This window comes from Callorhinchus milii, unplaced genomic scaffold (assembly GCF_018977255.1).
Source record: "Callorhinchus milii isolate IMCB2004 unplaced genomic scaffold, IMCB_Cmil_1.0 Scaffold12, whole genome shotgun sequence".
NCBI lineage: Eukaryota > Metazoa > Chordata > Chondrichthyes > Chimaeriformes > Callorhinchidae > Callorhinchus > Callorhinchus milii.
This window is the reverse complement of record NW_024704753.1, coordinates 13060768-13078450: the sequence shown is the minus strand read 5'-3', so window position 1 is coordinate 13078450 and position 17683 is coordinate 13060768. Positions and strand designations below refer to the sequence as shown.

The 17683-nt window shown below is 40.8% G+C and overlaps 1 protein-coding gene across 3 annotated transcripts in view; it reads left to right on the top strand.

The window, feature by feature from the left end:
- The window catches only part of usp4 (ubiquitin specific peptidase 4 (proto-oncogene)), a 56264-nt gene that overhangs the window by 17579 nt on the left and 21002 nt on the right, over nucleotides 1–17683 (top strand). Inside the window, exons 3-7 of one of the 3 annotated variants that reach the window (XM_007890289.2) lie at nucleotides 1087–1217; nucleotides 1817–1943; nucleotides 4226–4371; nucleotides 10151–10212; nucleotides 15179–15331. In XM_007890289.2, the coding sequence (XP_007888480.1) occupies nucleotides 1087–1217; nucleotides 1817–1943; nucleotides 4226–4371; nucleotides 10151–10212; nucleotides 15179–15331 (619 nt within the window). Of the gene's footprint in view, nucleotides 1–1086; nucleotides 1218–1816; nucleotides 1944–4225; nucleotides 4372–6010; nucleotides 6098–10150; nucleotides 10213–15178; nucleotides 15332–17683 lie in introns of those variants that run through there. The other 2 variants (XM_007890290.2, XM_042339436.1) reach the window with 2 other exon arrangements.

Genomic DNA, 17683 nt, shown 5'->3' with positions numbered 1-17683 from the left:
CTATGAGCAACCTTCGGAGTTTGTAGAATCATAAGAAATTACTGCACATTTGAATCTAATCATTGTGGCTGCTGGCTTTTTGATGGAGCAATTCCCCCAGTCCCATTTACCTGCCTTTTCGTTTACATGTGGGTCACTCCACATCTGTGCCATGACCCGCTGTGCCTTCCACCACCTCCGCAACATCACCCGGCTCCGCCATTGCTTCACCCTTCAGGTTGCCAAAGCCCTCACCCATGCATTCATCACGTCTAGACTCGACTACGCCAACTCCCTGCTTGTCGGGCTTCCCAACTCTTACCTCCACAAGCTGCAGATCATCCAGAACTCTGCAGCTCGTGTCCTCTCCCACACCAGGCTCCATGATCCCATCACCCCCACCCTCACCAGGCTCCACTGGCTCTCCATTCTTCAGAGGATACAGTTCAAAATCCTTGTCCTCGCCTTCAAGGCCCTTGAGATCTTGCCCTCCCTACCTGTTCGACCTGCTGACCTTGTATCATCCTGTCCGCTCCCTCTGCTTCACATCTCATGCCCGCCCCGCCCCACCATCAGGGGTTGAGCCTTCAGTCTTCCTGCCCCACCTTATGAAACTCCATCCCATATTCCTTTCACCTCGCTCCCTTCCCTGATTTCTTCAAGGTACGCCTCAAAACCCTCCTTTTCGATTGAGCCTTCAGCCACCCTTCCTGCCCTCCACCTTCCCTGATACCGAACCCCAGCTCAGGTCCAAATTCCTGACTGTTCAACTCCTTGAGACATCTTCCTGACGTGAAAGTCGCTATACAAATGTAATTTTGTATTGTATTTTCCCTATACCCTTCCAGTTTATACGTTCAACAGTTTGGGAGTGTTCTCAAAGGTGCAACATCCTTTTGAGTCTCTAATGTTTAAAATGAACTATCCTCTTGTGGTTCTTTCAGGGCCATTCATGGCACACTACTCTTGTTTTTTTTAAGGCAGTGGAAAATATTCTGCATCTTTAGTGTCCTCTCTTGTACCTTACCTAAATGCCTAGAGACTTGGGCGATCAGATTTTCATTCTGTTCTTGTATGATCCCGATTTGTCATTTTTAATTCTTCCAGATGTAGAGTCGCAGGCCTTGAAGGAGCACCTTATTGATGAGCTGGATTATGTCTTGGTTCCAACTGAAGCTTGGAACAAGATGGTCAGTTGGTATGGTTGTGTTGAGGGTCAGGAGACCATAGAACGAAAGGTAAGAATGTATGCAATATCATTTACTGAATGTCCTAATTTATAGATGAATTTTTTTTTCTAAACTAAGTTGTGCATCTTAGTTTAATCACACTAAAGTTATGAACATTTTCACTATTGTTTGCCCCCCAAAATAGCATCTTTACTGATTGTACACTTTATATTGGATAGGACTATTAATTGGATAGAATTTGGCTTTTGGGAATTTGGCAGAAATGCTGTTCACTGAGTAAATTCCCAGGTTTTGTTGTCTATGATTGTATTTACTACCATTTACTACTAAGTTTTTAGTTTTGTTGAATGCTTTTGCTTTTGGCATATAGTAAAAATGAATTCTGTTGCCAAAGATTAATCTTATGTATTTTGGCATCATGTGTACTCTTAATTCTACCTACAACTTTGTGGTTCCTCTGAGACACCTCACCACCTCAACACATAGAGCCATTTAAAAATGGTCCTCTGTTTTAACCAAAGCTGCTCTGGTTGAAAATGCTAAATTCATTTAAGCCAAATGTAACCACTTTGTTGAGATCTTTACTACTATAATCTTGCTGCTTGTCACCATAGTGTTTCTAATGCAGTACTGGTTTCTGATTTCAGGTGGTTGAGCATGGAATGTTTGTAAAGCACTGTAAGGTGGAGGTTTACCTTCTAGAACTGAAACTCTGTGAGAACAATAATATGAACAATGTGGTGACGCGTCATTTCAGCAAAGCAGATACAATAGGTAAAGTCATTTCACTGATCTTTTTAAAATGTGTATTATGTGTTGATATGAATATTGTGGATTTTCATTGAAGTTTTGACATTTAATTAAATCGCAGGTAAGTGTGTGGGAATCTTTAAAAAATGTCCCTCTCATTGCTTCCATTTGGAGATTGTTCTTAAGGACAACGTGTAATTTTTACTTGGAATACTAAATGTGACAACTCAAGGTTAATATCTACAAAAGTACTAGTGGATCTCAGTTCTCAGATCTCAGGCATTGGGCTGCAAAAGCACATGGTGGCATGCAAATTCAAAATGTCAGCATTATACAGAGGAATTAAATGCACAATGTTGCCTACATAGGGTGACTGAGTGTACAATATCTTGCATTCCCTGTTCTCAAGCTTCTCCAAATATTATGAGTTGTTCTATGTAGATTGGACTATTGAAGATTTCAAAGGCACACTTCTTTAAGATTTTTTGACATTATTTAATACATATGTGTATTGACCCAACTGTTCTGTGCACATAAGGTGCAGGTTACATGCAACTTGTTTTCCCTACTTGAAGAATATCATTGCTTGTGCTATGATACTATATTTGATAGACCTGTTTAAAATGCATTCCATTCATGTGACAAACATTTCATAACTACTTAATTTACTTACTTTTAAGATTCCATCATTCCATATCCTACTTTATGCACTTGTGTGCACTTTTACTAGTGTGTCAACCTGTGGTTAATCTGAACACAATTTTGGACAACAACAACAAGATTGCATTTATAGAGCACCTTTCATGTCGGGAGGGTCAAGATCCACATCCTCACCTACAAGGCCATTCACGGCCTTGCCCCCTCCTACCTCTCTGACCTACTATCCCCCTACCTACCTGCCCGTACCCTCCGTTCCTCTGGCCCCAGTCTGCTCCACATCCACCTCCCCAACCGCCCTACCATCGGTGGCCGGGCCTTCAGCCTCTCAGGCCCGAGGCTCTGGAACTCCATCCCCCAGTGCCTTTGCCGCTTCCTCCCTTTCCTCCTTCAAGGTCGGTCTCAAGACCTTTCTCTTCGACCGAGCCTTCAGCTCCCCTCTCGACTCTCTACCCCCTCCTCGCTCCCTCCCTTCCCTCCCCTCACCCTGACCATTTCCCCCCTGCTCGGGTCCTGACCCAACTCTATAGCGTCTTGGGACGTCCTCCCAACGTGAAAGGCGCTCTATAAATGGAATCTTGTTGTTGTTGTTGACGTCCCAAGGCGCTGGACAATTGGATCGGGACCCGACCAGGGGGGAAATGGTCAGGGTGAGGGAAGGGAGGGAGCAAGTAGAGGGTAGAGAGTTGAGAGGGGATGTGAAGGCACGGTTGAAGAGAAAGGTCTTGAGACCGGTCTTGAAGGAGGAAAGGGAGGAAGCGGCGAAGGAACTGGGGGATGGAGTTCCAGAGCCTAGGGGCTGAGAGGCTGAAAGCCCGGCCACCAATGGTAGGGTGGTTGGGGCGGGGGATGTGGAGCAGACCGGAGCCAGAGGAACGGAGGGTACGGGCAGGTAAGTAGGGGGATAGTAGGTCGGAGAGGTAGGAGGGAGCGAGGCCGTGAATGACCTTGTAGGTGAGGATGAGGATCTTGAATTCGATCCTCTGGTTATCACTTGTGCCTTCTTGTTAATGATGATTTTACTTGGAAGTTGACTTTAATTTCAGTCTGAGCAGTTAGTGAATTACGAGGTATTTACTTTGATTCACTTTACTTAACTCTTCAGTTTCCTGAAAAACTGATGCTTCATTTTTACCATAAGTTTCTTCAGTATCAATTTGTATTTAAACTTTGTATTAGTCCTTACAGTTTTTAGCTGTAGAATAAATGTCAATGTTTTAGGAATGTAGTATTTAATATTGGCAGATTTAAATAATTTAAGACACTTCTGTATTTTAGGCTTTTTTTGCTGAAGGACATTGGGCAATGTTTCTAAACAGAGGCTTGCCCAGGGGTTAGTTAAAGGTATCCTTTCCGTGTAACCTTGTAAGTAGAACTACCCTGAGCAGTTAGGAGTTTTGCTTCAAATTCCACAGTTGTATTGTGGTCAAAGATTTCAGTTGATGGGATTTGATAGACTGATTGACAGGAATTGTATGTTTCAGGAAGTGGTATATAGATGAACTTGTATTTTGAAAGACTACAGATTAAGGAAGGTCACAGCTTCCCAATTGGAACTGTTGTGATCTAATATTCTTTACTGTTTAATATTCTCCTTGTAGCTTATTCATCTTTTTAATACTAATGGTAGCAATTGTGTTTTTTAATAGATACAATAGAAAAAGAGATGCGAAAGCTATTCGATATCTCAGCAGAAAAGGAAACAAGGTTGTGGAATAGGTACATGACAAATACGTACGAACAGCTCAATAAGCCAGACAATACCGTGCAAGATGCTGGTCTCTACCAGGGACAGGTGGGTAGTGCATTTTACTATACTCTGAAAATTATTGAGTGCGAGTGAAGATTGGAAAAAACAGTACTAGTGTGAGATAAAAACCTAATGGAACATGGGAATATGTTTAGGTATTTACAAGATTGTACCGGCTTTTGTGTGTTTCTCTTCCTCCTCTCTCTCCCCGCCCCCTTCCACAACTTCCATAGAAACAAACATTAAGTGCTGAAAACATAATACAACCTAGAGGTAATAGATTGCATTCTATTAAAGTGAGTTAAAGTGTCACGTTTTGAGGCACCTGTGTAATTTACTCTTTGTGGTGGCAGATTCTCATATAATCTACATTTGTGAATTTATATTATAAGCCAGTTTTACAACCGGGTGTCAGTGTAATCAAGATGCCAGAAACAAGTTAGGAAAATCAAAGTTGTCTTCGGACAGTGTAACATTTTACTGGAGATTGTATACACTGAGTCATCTCAGATATAAGTGGCTATCATTTTTCATGTTTTTCAATTTCCACTTCAACTTGGAAGGGTAAATTAAGGAAAGGGGAAACATGATATCTGATCTATATAATTGCTAAGTTATATAAATGTGATGTACAGTAAAACTCACATAAATTGCATCAGTCAGGACTATAATATTTATTGTGCAAAGTCCGAGTTGCAGGCAAACTTTTATAAATCGTATAAATTCCAATTGAATCACGAATGTACACTGCTCGTGTGTAATTCATTGCAACTAGTAACTGGCATGCAATGAATGGTCGAGACTACATTTCCCACGATTCTATGCGTCTTAACCCATTGCCCGCCGTTTGCACACTTACCGGCAAGCATTGGCATTGCATTGAATCACGGGAAATTAGGTTCTTCTGCACACGTAGCAACAGATCAAGACTGTTTCTTGCAATTCAATGCAGCCAGTAAGTGCGGGAGTAATGCAGGGCAGGGGAGCAGCATTCTGAGTTAGGAGATGATTAATACAACTAAAGAAACCTAGGTAGTGGATAGGAAACTCAATGGGACGGGTGTATGTACAACTTTGTTGATTATATGATATATATAAAGATAAGACTTACGCGAGTTTTACTGTATTGAAAATTTGCTTCTATTTTCAAGTGATTCTTTTGACAAAGCATAAGGAATACTGACTTTTTACTGAAATGATGTTACTAGCAAAAACGGAGAGGGGGTGGGGGAAGCAGGGTAAACATGCCAACCACTGTTATGTCTAAATTAATCGCTTGCAATATTTATGTTTTATGGAGACTTGTGAAACTTTTAAAATCCATGCAGCATACAGACAGTGAACCCCCAATATCTAAGATGGTGTCCAGCGCTCAGTCAGCTCTATATTGAAATGGGAAGTGGATTACATGACTAGGATTGCGGGAAACCAGGACATTCAGTACAGGGAGCAGCCTGAAAATGGAGAATAGGATGCATTTATTTGGAAAGTTACAGGAATCCTGCACCAGAGATCTGAAGCAGTTTGGTGGATCAGGCAGGTAGGCCAATAGCAGTGTTGGAAACAAAATAGTCTTAGTAGCAATTTTAAAAAAAACTTTTAAATATAAGTCTTTTATTTGAGACTTGCTGTCATTCTGTAGTACTGAGTGACTGTAAGATATCCTTTTGCTATTTTCAAATAGGATAGTGGATGGCTGTTGATGAATTACAAGACGGCAATCAATTTGAAGGGTCCGCATGATGAAATGAACTGAGTCATACATAAGTGCTTTTACTTCTGATCTCAGACATAGAACTGCTGTCTTGTGATTCAGAGAAGCATCTGGTGTTTAGAGCTGTGTAAATTTTTCATATAAAGTGCTTTTCTGCTATTACGGCAAGCTGACTTTTTTTTGAGTGTTTTGAGCACAAACACCACATGATACAAGTCTTTAATATTGAATAACAAAAAAATCAATATCTGACATAATTAGACAAATTCTGTGTGATAATGTATCTTTAATCAATTGTATTCTCACTCCTGGGAAGAGCTAAGGGCAAGATGGTTTACCTGGTAGTGCTTTAATTCTTTGAATATAGTATTCTTCACACCCAGATGGAAAAGTAAGACCTGTATCACATCTTGGTGAAGCCACGAGGTGTTGCTCTTTGAGATTTTTCAAGACTGGCCTGCACCATTTGTGTCAGCCTGGCTCAATTCTGAATCGAAAGGTTTTGGGTTGAAGCCCCACATTGGGACTTTGAGCTAAGTCTAGGCTGACACTCCATTGCAGGGCTGAGGATGTGCTGCATTCTTGAAGAAGCTGTCCTTCAAATAAGATGTTAAACCGAGGTCCCGTCTGCCTGTTCAGGTGGACGTTAAAGATCCATTGCACTGTTTGAAAAGAGAAGGGAGTTTCTCCTGACCAATAATCCCCCAAATAAAATTGGTCATTCAGATCTTGGCTCTTTGTGAGATATTGCTGTGTGTAAATTGGCTGCTGCATTTGTCTATTAAATGTACAGTTATTACACTTCACGTGAATCCTTTAAAATACTTTGAGATGTCTCCATGTTGTGATAGGCACTATAGGAAAGTCAAGGATTATTATTATTAATTTTGTCTGCTCCTACACACTATAAGTGTGTGCATGCAATGCAATGGTGATTTATTTTGGCTAAACCCCACTCAAAATGGAGCACTCCCTACAGAACTTTTAACAGTCAGTTGAGAGTGCAGTTACACACATGGAGCATACTGCATTCAGCAAAAGAAAGACACTAAAGGAGTGTAGGATATTAACCCAGTAGTAACTGGGAATGAGAGAATAGACCTGACAAATGCTGTTTCCATTTGAGAAGTCAAGACATGCCCTCAATCCTACAAGTCAAAATCCTAATTAGTAGTCCACAGTTACCATGATTTATAAAGATGATGAAAGTACTTAGCACGGGAGACGTACAGCAGAAGACAGCTAATGCACTTGGAGGACTACATTTGGCTGAATGCCAGATTGGAACAGTTGAAGTGTTTTGTGGATGCCTCAATATGACTGCTTTCCAAATGTCATCAATGGAAACATTACCTGATATTGCCCAGGACTTAGCCATGGAGTAAGCAGATTGAAATTCAAACAGCTGCTGGTTTTCCTATCCGTTCACAAACTTCAGGGGGTTCGATCATAAGAGACCATAATTGCTGCAAGATAGATTTGGATGGATTGTTAAATCAGATAACTCGGCAGGTTGGGCTTCTGAAGGTTGATCTGGTGCTGAGGAGATATGCCTGCCAAAGCCATGTAGATGCAAATAATCAAGACATTGCTAATGGTTGATCATTAGCTTGACTGTTTAATCAATGAAACTCCGAAGTTGAAACATGCCCTCAATCTAACGAACCAAATCCCTAATTGGTAATCCACAGTTATTATGAGTGAAAGATGGTGAAAATACTTAATGCAGGAGACACGCAACAGAAGACTGCCAATTCATTTGAAGGACCACCTTTGGCTGAATATGGCTTGTAATTGTCTTTAATTCCAGAATGGTATTCCATCAAAAAAAAGAGGTAGATATTTCCTCCTAAAAATATGTGCATTCATGAGCAAAGCAGTGTTTAATACTGTATACTGTATAATACTAATACTGTATACTGTATGAGAATCATGGTTGGTTTATCAGAATCACCTTCCTCTCTTCTGGCTTTATTGTTTAAAGAACCTTGGAAATTCAGTGGAATAGATTTTCTAACGTTTGCCTCAGCCTAACTGTTCTAAGATGCATCATTCATAACAGTAGGGAGCCAGTTATTGGAACCAGCCCTAACCCGGATACAGAAACAATGCAGATAGATAATGGGTCGTCATGCAAAATACAGATTGGTTCTAGCATAGACCAAAACTTCTTCAATCAGGAGTTACACTTTTATAAGATACTGTGCCAGCTTTTTTTTTGTTTCCTCCAGTAATTTTCTCTCTCCCAAGTCTTTTTCCTCCCTTTTTGCTCGTTCACTCTGAAGCTTCTCTGTCTCTCTCACATTCATATATATATATATATATATACACACACACACACACACACAGAGTCTCTGACATTCCACTGTATATAAATAAAATGAGCTAACAATTGAAACTTGAATGGACACAGTAGCCATTCAAAGATTAGCCTAATGATAAACATAGAACAACAACAAGATTACATTTATATAGCGCCTTTCACCCTGGGAGTATGTCCCAAGGCGCTGGACAGTGTACAGCATTTCAGACCCGAGCTGGGGTTGGGGGGGGGGGGGGGGGAGGGGAGGGGAAGGGGTGTGGCCGATGGCATAGTCAAAGAGGAGGGTCTTGAGGCGGGACTTGGAGGCTAAGGAAGGGGTGAGGCGGAGTGACTGGGAATGTTCTGATGTGCTTTAGTGCTGTTTGACAGATTTTGGATGCTTCCAGTACCTCATCCAAGTGCCCATTTTTCATCTGCCAACTTAAACAGTGGCCATTTGAGAGATGGACGGGGGGAAGGAAGTAGACCCAGCCAACCTCAATCTAGATCTCATCCATAATCTACATAAACACTTTACAGCAAGGATTAGTGGGTAATGAGTACCCTGCTATTTTGTCCCCTTTCTGTAAATCAAATATGCTAAATTTAATTGTAGTACCTCAAGACAACTGAGATTGGTTAAATTGACATGGACCTAGATTTGAACCTGAGACTTGTATGGCATGATGCACTAGATTGTTGAGTAGCTATAAACGTTTTTAAGAAATACCAATAACGGTGACTGAGGAAAGACTCTTGCCAATGCTTTAGGAGTACTTGTTTCCTGGGGTTAATTTAAATTTGCCACTACCAGCGTGTGAAATCATTCTCTGGTGGTTGTGCATGTTTTTGTTTTTTTGGGGGGCAGGGGCAGTAGAGGTAGAGAAACTTTGGGTCAATGGCATGTGATTTTAGTTGGCACAAGTGCCGGTGCTAAAACTTCATGTAGCTGCCGAAAGGTGGAGGGGAGAGTTGGTTATGGCAACAACAACAAATTACATTTATATAGCGCCTTTTCATGCCGGAGAGACGTGAAATATGTAACATGTAATTATATTAATTTATGTTAAGTCCTGACTGGCTATCAGATCCAGGAATAGATCCATCTCTCTTGGATACAGCAAATGCACGTGGAGAACCAGGAGAGAACAGCTCAAGGAGGGTAGAGAATTAAAATCCGGGCTGCTTTCATTTGGCATTAATATATCCTCGAAATTGTGCTGGTGACATTTCATGTTGTTGAACTAATGGTCTTCACTTCAAAGTTCACTTGTAATTTCTTATGTGCAAGTTCACTGTCTTGTTAAGTTAAGGGGAAAGGAAAACACCCAAGAAGAGGCTAAGCGTTTCTCGCTGTCTTGGTTGGGTAAATAGTGCATAGTGTGGAGTCCTGTAGCTCAGTGGTTAGAGCACTGGCCTCACAAGCGGGAGACCTGAATTCGATTCCCGGCAGGTTGAAACCTTGGGCAAGATTCCTTACTCTACACGCCTGATAATAATCCCTCAAGAAAAAAAATAATAATAAATTGGTCACTTCAATTCACAACTGTTTGTGGGACACTGCTGTGCGCAATTGGCTGCCGCGTTTCGCCCACAATTATGCAGTCAATTCACTTTACAGTCTATTCTGTGAAGCGTCTTGAGACATCTAGAAAACGTGAAAGGCACTATATCAAATGCAAGGATTATTTATTAGTAGTAATATAAAGAGAAATTTAACAAGCAGAATCTGTTTTTTAGATGACCTTAACTGTGCAGATATTGTGCCTCTGTTGTCCATTCAGTATAATGACATCTTCTCTTTCCAGGTGTTAGTAATAGAACTGAAGAATGATGATGGAACATGGCCGAGGCAAGCATCTCAAACTAAGTAAGTCGTTTATAATGTGCTTTATGCACTAACCTTCCACTGAAGCTATTAAAGAAACGGATGTTTACAGCAGTAAACCATGAAAGACAACATGAGCATTTGTGCTTTACATTCGGCTTTTTGGTTTACAGTTTAATTCAGTAAATTTGATGCTTTGTCTACCTCCGTTTATATTTAAAAAAAGTGATAATTTTTGTTTGTGCACTGCAAAAATGTTTTTGGTTGGGAACTCTTATCAGAGAGACTCTCTGGAACTCCATTTTGGAGACCTTGTGGTTTGCCCCTTCCCTTGCCTCCTTTAAGGTCCATCTTAAGACCTTCCCCTCTGACAGCACCTTTAGTCGTCTTTTTTCCCCACCCAATCCCTCCTGAATCTAACCCTCAGCTCAGGTGCACATTCTCGACTGTCCAGCACCTTGATACATCCTCCCAACTTGAAAGGCACTGTATAAATGTAATTTGTTGTTGTTTCCAACCCTTCACACTGCTGCTCACGGTTAATACTTGCTCCCTACAATATGATATGGTAAAAAATACCGGATAATTACTAATACCAACCTATAATACTGGAACTTTTTTTCAATGTATTTTGTATTCCTGGGATATATGTGCAGTCAGTGAGTCCCAAATTACAGACTTGTAAATTAGAAGTAAATGTTAATGAGAAAACAATACAAAATATAATGCAAAATTACATTTGTAAAGCGCCTTTTACGTTGGAGGGATTTGGACCTGAGCGGGCAGTTAGGGTTTGGATCAGGGAGGGCGGAGAGGGTGGCCAAAGGCATGGTCGAGGGTCTTGAGGCATGCCTTCAAGGAGGCGAGGGAGGGAGCAAAGCAAAAGGAATGTGGGATGGAGTTTCAGAGGGCGGGGGCAGAGAGGCTGAAGGCCCAATCGTCGATGGTGGGGCAGGCCTAGCCATGGATATGGAGCAGGCCGGAGACTGTTGGGCGGAGGGATCGGACAGGTGAATAAGGGGTTAGAATAGAACTATAAGTATGGAACTGGCAGTATGTCAGCTGGAAAATTAAGATGGCGGTATGAAGGCGTGAGTTGTATAGGTAGTAAGGTAGGTATTTGGTCACTTGTATAGCAAGATAAATTATTTTAAAGTAACTTTGCACAATGTATCAATCAGCAGTAATTTTAAATGATACGCAAGTTCGTATTAAAATGCTTTTTATCCATAGGTAAAAAANTTATTTCAGTTCTCCATGTCCTGACTTGTTTTAACAAATGCATCTCCAGGCTGCTCCTTTGGGAGTTCTTGATTTCACCTGCTTTCGCAGAAGAGGACTAAATAACTAATGCAGAAGACGGCCCTATTATAACATGCCCAGTGGATGTGAATCATCAGAAGTGTCTGAATAACATGCAGGAATTGACATTGCCATTGACCTTGTGATTCCAGAAGTGTTCAGCAGCAACCAATTTTAATACCTCCAAACCACCATGGTCAATGGGGTTCTGCATATGAATGCAGTCACTTCTCTCTGCCTCTGACTTCTTCCTGTCAGAGCTCCAGTACCATCAATAGGCCTCCAGCCATAAAATGTGTTAAGTAGCATGGCATGGCCCCTGAACCCTTCTGTGCTGGGGTCACCAGCAGCTGTGTGTACTCAGGATGGGCGACTTCAGACTCCCGCTCTCAGTGCCGCACCTTCCTGTGGGAGAGGCCTGGTGAGGCACCATCAATCGGGAGCCATGGAGGAGGAGAGGGAACCAAAGCTCACTGATGGTTACACGTCCCCTCAGGAAACGTGGTCAGAGTGTGTGACTCTGCGTACCTGTGTAACTCTGCGTGCATGCACGTGACTCCGCCCTGCTCAATCACTCAGCTTCCCCCACCACCCTCCACCTTCCTCAATCCCGAACCCAAGCTCGGGTTCGAAATTCTGACTGCCCAGTGCCTTGGGACATCCTCCTGACGTGAAAGGTGCTATATATCCATCATTTTGTTGTTGTTGTAGATCATGACAGGCTGTTTCAACGTGTCCAGAATAGCAGAACCAGAGGACATGGCCTGCAACTGAAGGGGGGTAAATTCAGAATGAATCTACCAAAAAAATCACTATTTCAGTGAGTGAATAGTGAACCTGTGGAACAGATTCCCTAGGGAGACAGTTGAAGCAGGAAGTGTTGATTCTTTCAAACACAGATTAGATAGTTTTCTTTTAGGAAATAACGTTATGGGATATAGTACATAGATGGTTTGGGACATATGTGCATGCAACTGCCAGGAAATTGGAAGATAAACTAGATGGACCTTGGTCTTTTTTGTCTAGCATTTCTTATTTAAGTGGCATGGCGATATGTCTTGGGCTCACACTGTGGCACACCTTAGCTAAAGATTGGCCACCATTGCTGTACACTACATTCATTAAAGATGCTTTGGACAGAATTTAGTTGCACTAAACAACTAGGCAAAAGATAACCCCAGCAATATGTAACTCTTGCCATGTTCAGCTACCAGAATTTCTACCTCCCTCCCCTCTAATCCTCCCCACATGTAGTTGGTGCAGTATGTTGGAGGGAAGACTGTGTAAGTTTGCATTGTGGGCAACTGTGAAGACTTGAGCAATTTTTTTTCTCCTTTTCCTTACCTCCCCTAGCACAAATGAATAAATACAAACACACTTACATGCAATCCATGTAACTAAACTCTTGTTTGGAGCAGGGTATAGTAATTAAACTATGGTAACAATTTAATAATCTGGTTGTGGCAAATATTCTTTTCTCATTATATTTCCTCCTTTAGCGTTTGTCGGCTAAACTCTTATAGAGCAAACTGTTCGGAGGTCATTGTCAAAGTGGGTCTGAATAAGGTTACTAGAGATGCATAGAAGTGGCCAAGATGATTTGTCCATTCTCTCCATCTGAGCAAATACTGAATTTACCTTCAATTTAATACTATCTCACAGATTATAAATTATTCAGATATGGGTGGAGGAATAGAAGAATGAAATGTCAAGACTCGTTTTAAATTGAATCCTGAAAAGTTGCACTTGAATTGAGCTTAACAGATTTGCCAACTATTTGTTGGTGTGGTGTAAGAAGATTCAGTGCACCTGTTGTGCACAGATAATATGACCAGTTGAAATCTTTTACTGCAGTAAAAGGTGGGAAGAGTTCCAAGATTCTTACTGATTCATTGCTTAGTAATCTATTGCAACGTGTTCTGTTCTTAAATATTTTAGCTTTTGGGGGTTTTTGTACCAGGAGAAATGGTAATACAGAATTATACTTAGTTCTGTAATGATTTCCTCTGTTTGTCATCAAGCATGACATTACTATCTGTCTTCTTGTACATGGAATTTCCTGTATGGATCAAAACCACTGCAGTCCTTGCAGTAGTGGTTCTCCCATGATGTTGTTTGGTTGAGAGTTCCATTGATGATTCTACATCACAGTCATATGTTTTAAAGAGAAGGCTGACACCACCGTCTTGGGCAATGATGGATCAAAAGGGAAAGGTGCTATACAATATCATTTGTTGTTGTTTATTGAGGGTCTTTGTCATTCTTTGCAATCGTCCATCCTTCACCTGCTATGTTTTCTTATGGACTGTCTCATTCAACTTTTGTGAACTGGCACATTTTAAGTTCTATTAAATTGGGAAAAGAATGAGAAGGCGCCATTTAATTACTGCAAGTCGAGTCAAGAGAACCTGTCGTGTCCTGCAAGTTAATTTTGTTTAAGGATGTTTGTTCAGCTCCCCAATGGGTTTGTGAGATGCTGAACCATAGAAATTGTGAACATTCCAGGTTTGATTTCTATTCTGATTTGAGTTGACTGATCTTAGCAAGCGAACTTATAATTGGGTTTAGTATTCCAGGTTAATTGGAGTTGAAGTGTAGATTAGCCGTGATCTAATAGAATGGGGGAAACAAACTCGAGGGGCTGAATGGTCTCCTCCTGTTCCTATATAAAGCAATTCTTGCTGGAGGTGTTTGATTTGATATTGCAGGAGGATAGACTGGCTGTTAAATACTTAAACTGTGAGTTCTTGGTACAATACCAGAGCATTCTGCGGAACTAAATCCTTGCAGAAGGAAAAGTCAAAATGTCTTTAATAGAGGAAATGGGTGAATAAAAGGAAACTCATCCTTATGATTATTTTCCTCCATCCCCATTGACATGTGGGCATTAACCTGCAGTATGTGGCAAATGAATTGAATTGAAGACTCAGGAAGATCCTGTCAAGGTAGATAACTTGTTTTACAATTTCCTGTATAAAACTCAAAACATAAATAATTTTAAACCATTTGATACTTATTTTTAGTGAGAATTACTTATTTTTCTCAGGCAAAAAATTTGCCCACATTTGGAAAAACGAGTGGTACAGGTGATTCTAACATCATAACATCTGAGGTCACAACCTGTCATTGTACCACAGTAATAATTAATTATATGTGTATATAACAGATTGTGATTTAGACCTGAATAATTAAGCTTTTCTCTTATACAATTATGTCTGAAAGCGTCAATTAGATTAAAGCCTTGAAAGACACAAAAAATTAGCCATTATTCTATAATTTTATTTGGAGAGGATTGGGATGAGAATGAAAGTTACCAGCATTTTCTTTGGAAATCCACCTTGTCTCTTTGATCGTTGAAAGCTTCGTTTTTTTTTCAGGTCCTAATTTTGGCTTGTCGCACAGCAGACGCACATTGTTTACTTCTTTGTCTTCTCTTCATTCTCAGTTTTCCTTTTGTTTATGTCTTTTTTTTCAAATGACTGGAGGCAGTGAGGGACATCCCACATAAAACATCGATGCATACTTTGTTCCATTAATCATTTTGTATGATTCAAAACATTAAACTTAAATTCCCGCCCCAAAATAAAATATTTAGTCCCCGTGGTGATCTACGAGTATTGCAAGGCATGCAAGTCTACTCTAAAGGTTGCCTTGCATGTGGCAATATGTTTGTAAAACCATATTCGTGCCTTTGTTTTCATGACAGATCCAGCACTGCCACCAGCAGAAATTTATCTACCTCTCCAAAATCCTTGAATAGCTGCAGCTCTTATTCGCCCTTGTCCTCCTCTCCTGCGGTGTCCAATGGTGACAACAGCAACTCCAGCTATACATTAAACAGTTCCAGCTCCACCAGAGGGTGAGTGTACCAGCATGGTGGAAAAAAAAGCCTCAATTGATTGTGGCCACTTTTTTGCTCTTTTTTGAAAAAATATGTTGACTAATTGTGATATAGTGCCAATTAGTTCCAGAAATCTCTTTTGTTTTTCTTTTCCCAAAGTTTTTTTTCTTTCACTTTACCTACAGGAAATCAACTTTCAACTAAGTGTATGCAGTCAGTTTTGCATTTGAGGTCTGCCTCAAGTGAGAAAAAACTCACATTGGGCTTCAGTTTGCCTATCTTTGTATGGGGAACTCCATTATAACTCTCTTGGTAACTGTAAGTGTAGTGTATCTAGCTCCTAGTGTTGACCAGCTGGCTTCCTGTGCTTAAAAATGGCCAATTTCCAGGATGTCTACTTACCTGCCCGTACCCTCCGTTCCTCTGGTTCCGGTCTGCTCCACATCCCCCGCACCAACCGCCCTACCATCGGTGGCCGGACCTTCAGCCTCTCAGCCCCGAGGCTCTGGAATTCCATCCCTCAGTGCCTTCGCCGCTTCCTCCTTCAAGGCCGGTCTCAAGACCTTTCTCTTTGACTGTGCCTTCAGCTCCCCTCTCGACTCTCTACCCCTTCCTCGCTCCTTCCCTCCCCTCACCCTGACCATTTCCCCCCTGCTCGGGTCCTGACCCAACTGTCCAGCGACTTGGGACGTCCTCCCGACATGAAAGGCGCTCTATAAATGAAATCTTGTTGTTGTTGGTGGTGGATGTTGGGTTGCCATTGACATCATTTCCTGCATGCTGTTCATGCACACAACAAGCAAGAAGTGTTGTCAGCAATGAGGTGACAACTCAAAAGTTAGCCATCTTTTCTTGCTTCACAAGCAACTCTGCTTCTATGCTATTGAACCCAGAGGACGGCATTATAATGAGGCTCCTTAACTTTTTAATTGCTAAGGTATAAAAAAGCAGGTAGACTCCTTTATCCTCCCTTCAAAAACACACACCATCTTATTTTTATTTGGAGCTTAAACTGCTTAGTACCTATAAAATTAAAATCTCCTGAAGATCAGATCTTCTTTTGACTTCTCTTCAGTCCATGTCTAACCTGTGGAGTACAAAATCAGGATTTTATTCACTGTAATCTGTAAGTTTACTTAGTATGTTTAACTAAAGGTGGAGTCCTGAAGCTTAATGGTTAGAGCATGCAAGAGAGAGGACCTGGGTTCGATTCCCAGCAGGGTGAAACGTTGGGCAAGTTTCTTTACTCCACACGCCTCTGTTTACATAGCAGTAAGTAGGCAGCCGGTTGTTAGTCGATTGGCGAATCCTTTTTCTGGGGATAAAAACCCTTCATAAAAATAATAATTTGGTCACTGAATCCACGACTGCTTGTGGGACACTGCTGTGCACAATTACCTGCTGCGTTTCACCCACAAAATATACAGTCAATTCAATTTACAGTATGTATTTGTGAAGACGTGGTGAGGCGCTATATCAAATGCAAGGATTACTATTATTATCACCCCAAATTTGTTTTATTGACATAATTCAGAAGAGTTTGCTTTCTTTATTTCAGAATACAATAACTCCTGATAACTCAATCCTAGCTTTATTTGTCGCTACCACTTAAGTCATCATGCTGTCAATATTTGGGCTGCATTTATTTATGTATTTAGTCATATGCCTAATTCGCCACTCCAGATAACTTGTCACTCAACCTTTTTCCTTTGAAGTGAAAATAATAATAATAATCCTTGCATTTGATATAGCGCTTTTCACGTCGGGAGGACGTCCCAAAGCGCTTCACAGAACACACTGTAAAGTGAATTGACTGTATATTTGTGGGCGAACGCGGCAGCCAATTGTGCACAGCAATGTCCCACAAACAGTCATGGATTGAAAATGACCAATTTCTTATTGTTTTTGGTTTTGGAGGGATTATTATTATTAAAAGTAATCAGGAGTTTACTGTAGCTATCTGAACAAGTGCTGCATATGTTTTAGATCATGTGTTATGCAAGATACCTGTATTGCTGATTCTTTCATGAATGTAAACACTTGTTTTGTATCTGGGTATAACTGTTACATGTCTTGAATTCTTGTCTCCATGGAGCTAAACTCGACTGTAAATTCAGTATCTCTTCAGATGCACCTTCAGTGAATAGCTCTTTTTATAGCCGTTTTAATAATGGCATTCTACTGGACAGCTTTTGCATATTCTATAGAAATAAATGCTTGGCTAATTCCACAAACATTTAACGTGTGGTCAATTCTTTAACAATTTGAGTTAATGTCTTAATGTGAATATGGATGGTTGATATAATTACATGCTAGAATCTTCAGTTACTGCATCATTTGTTCCTTAATTCTGCTATAACTATTTCATTT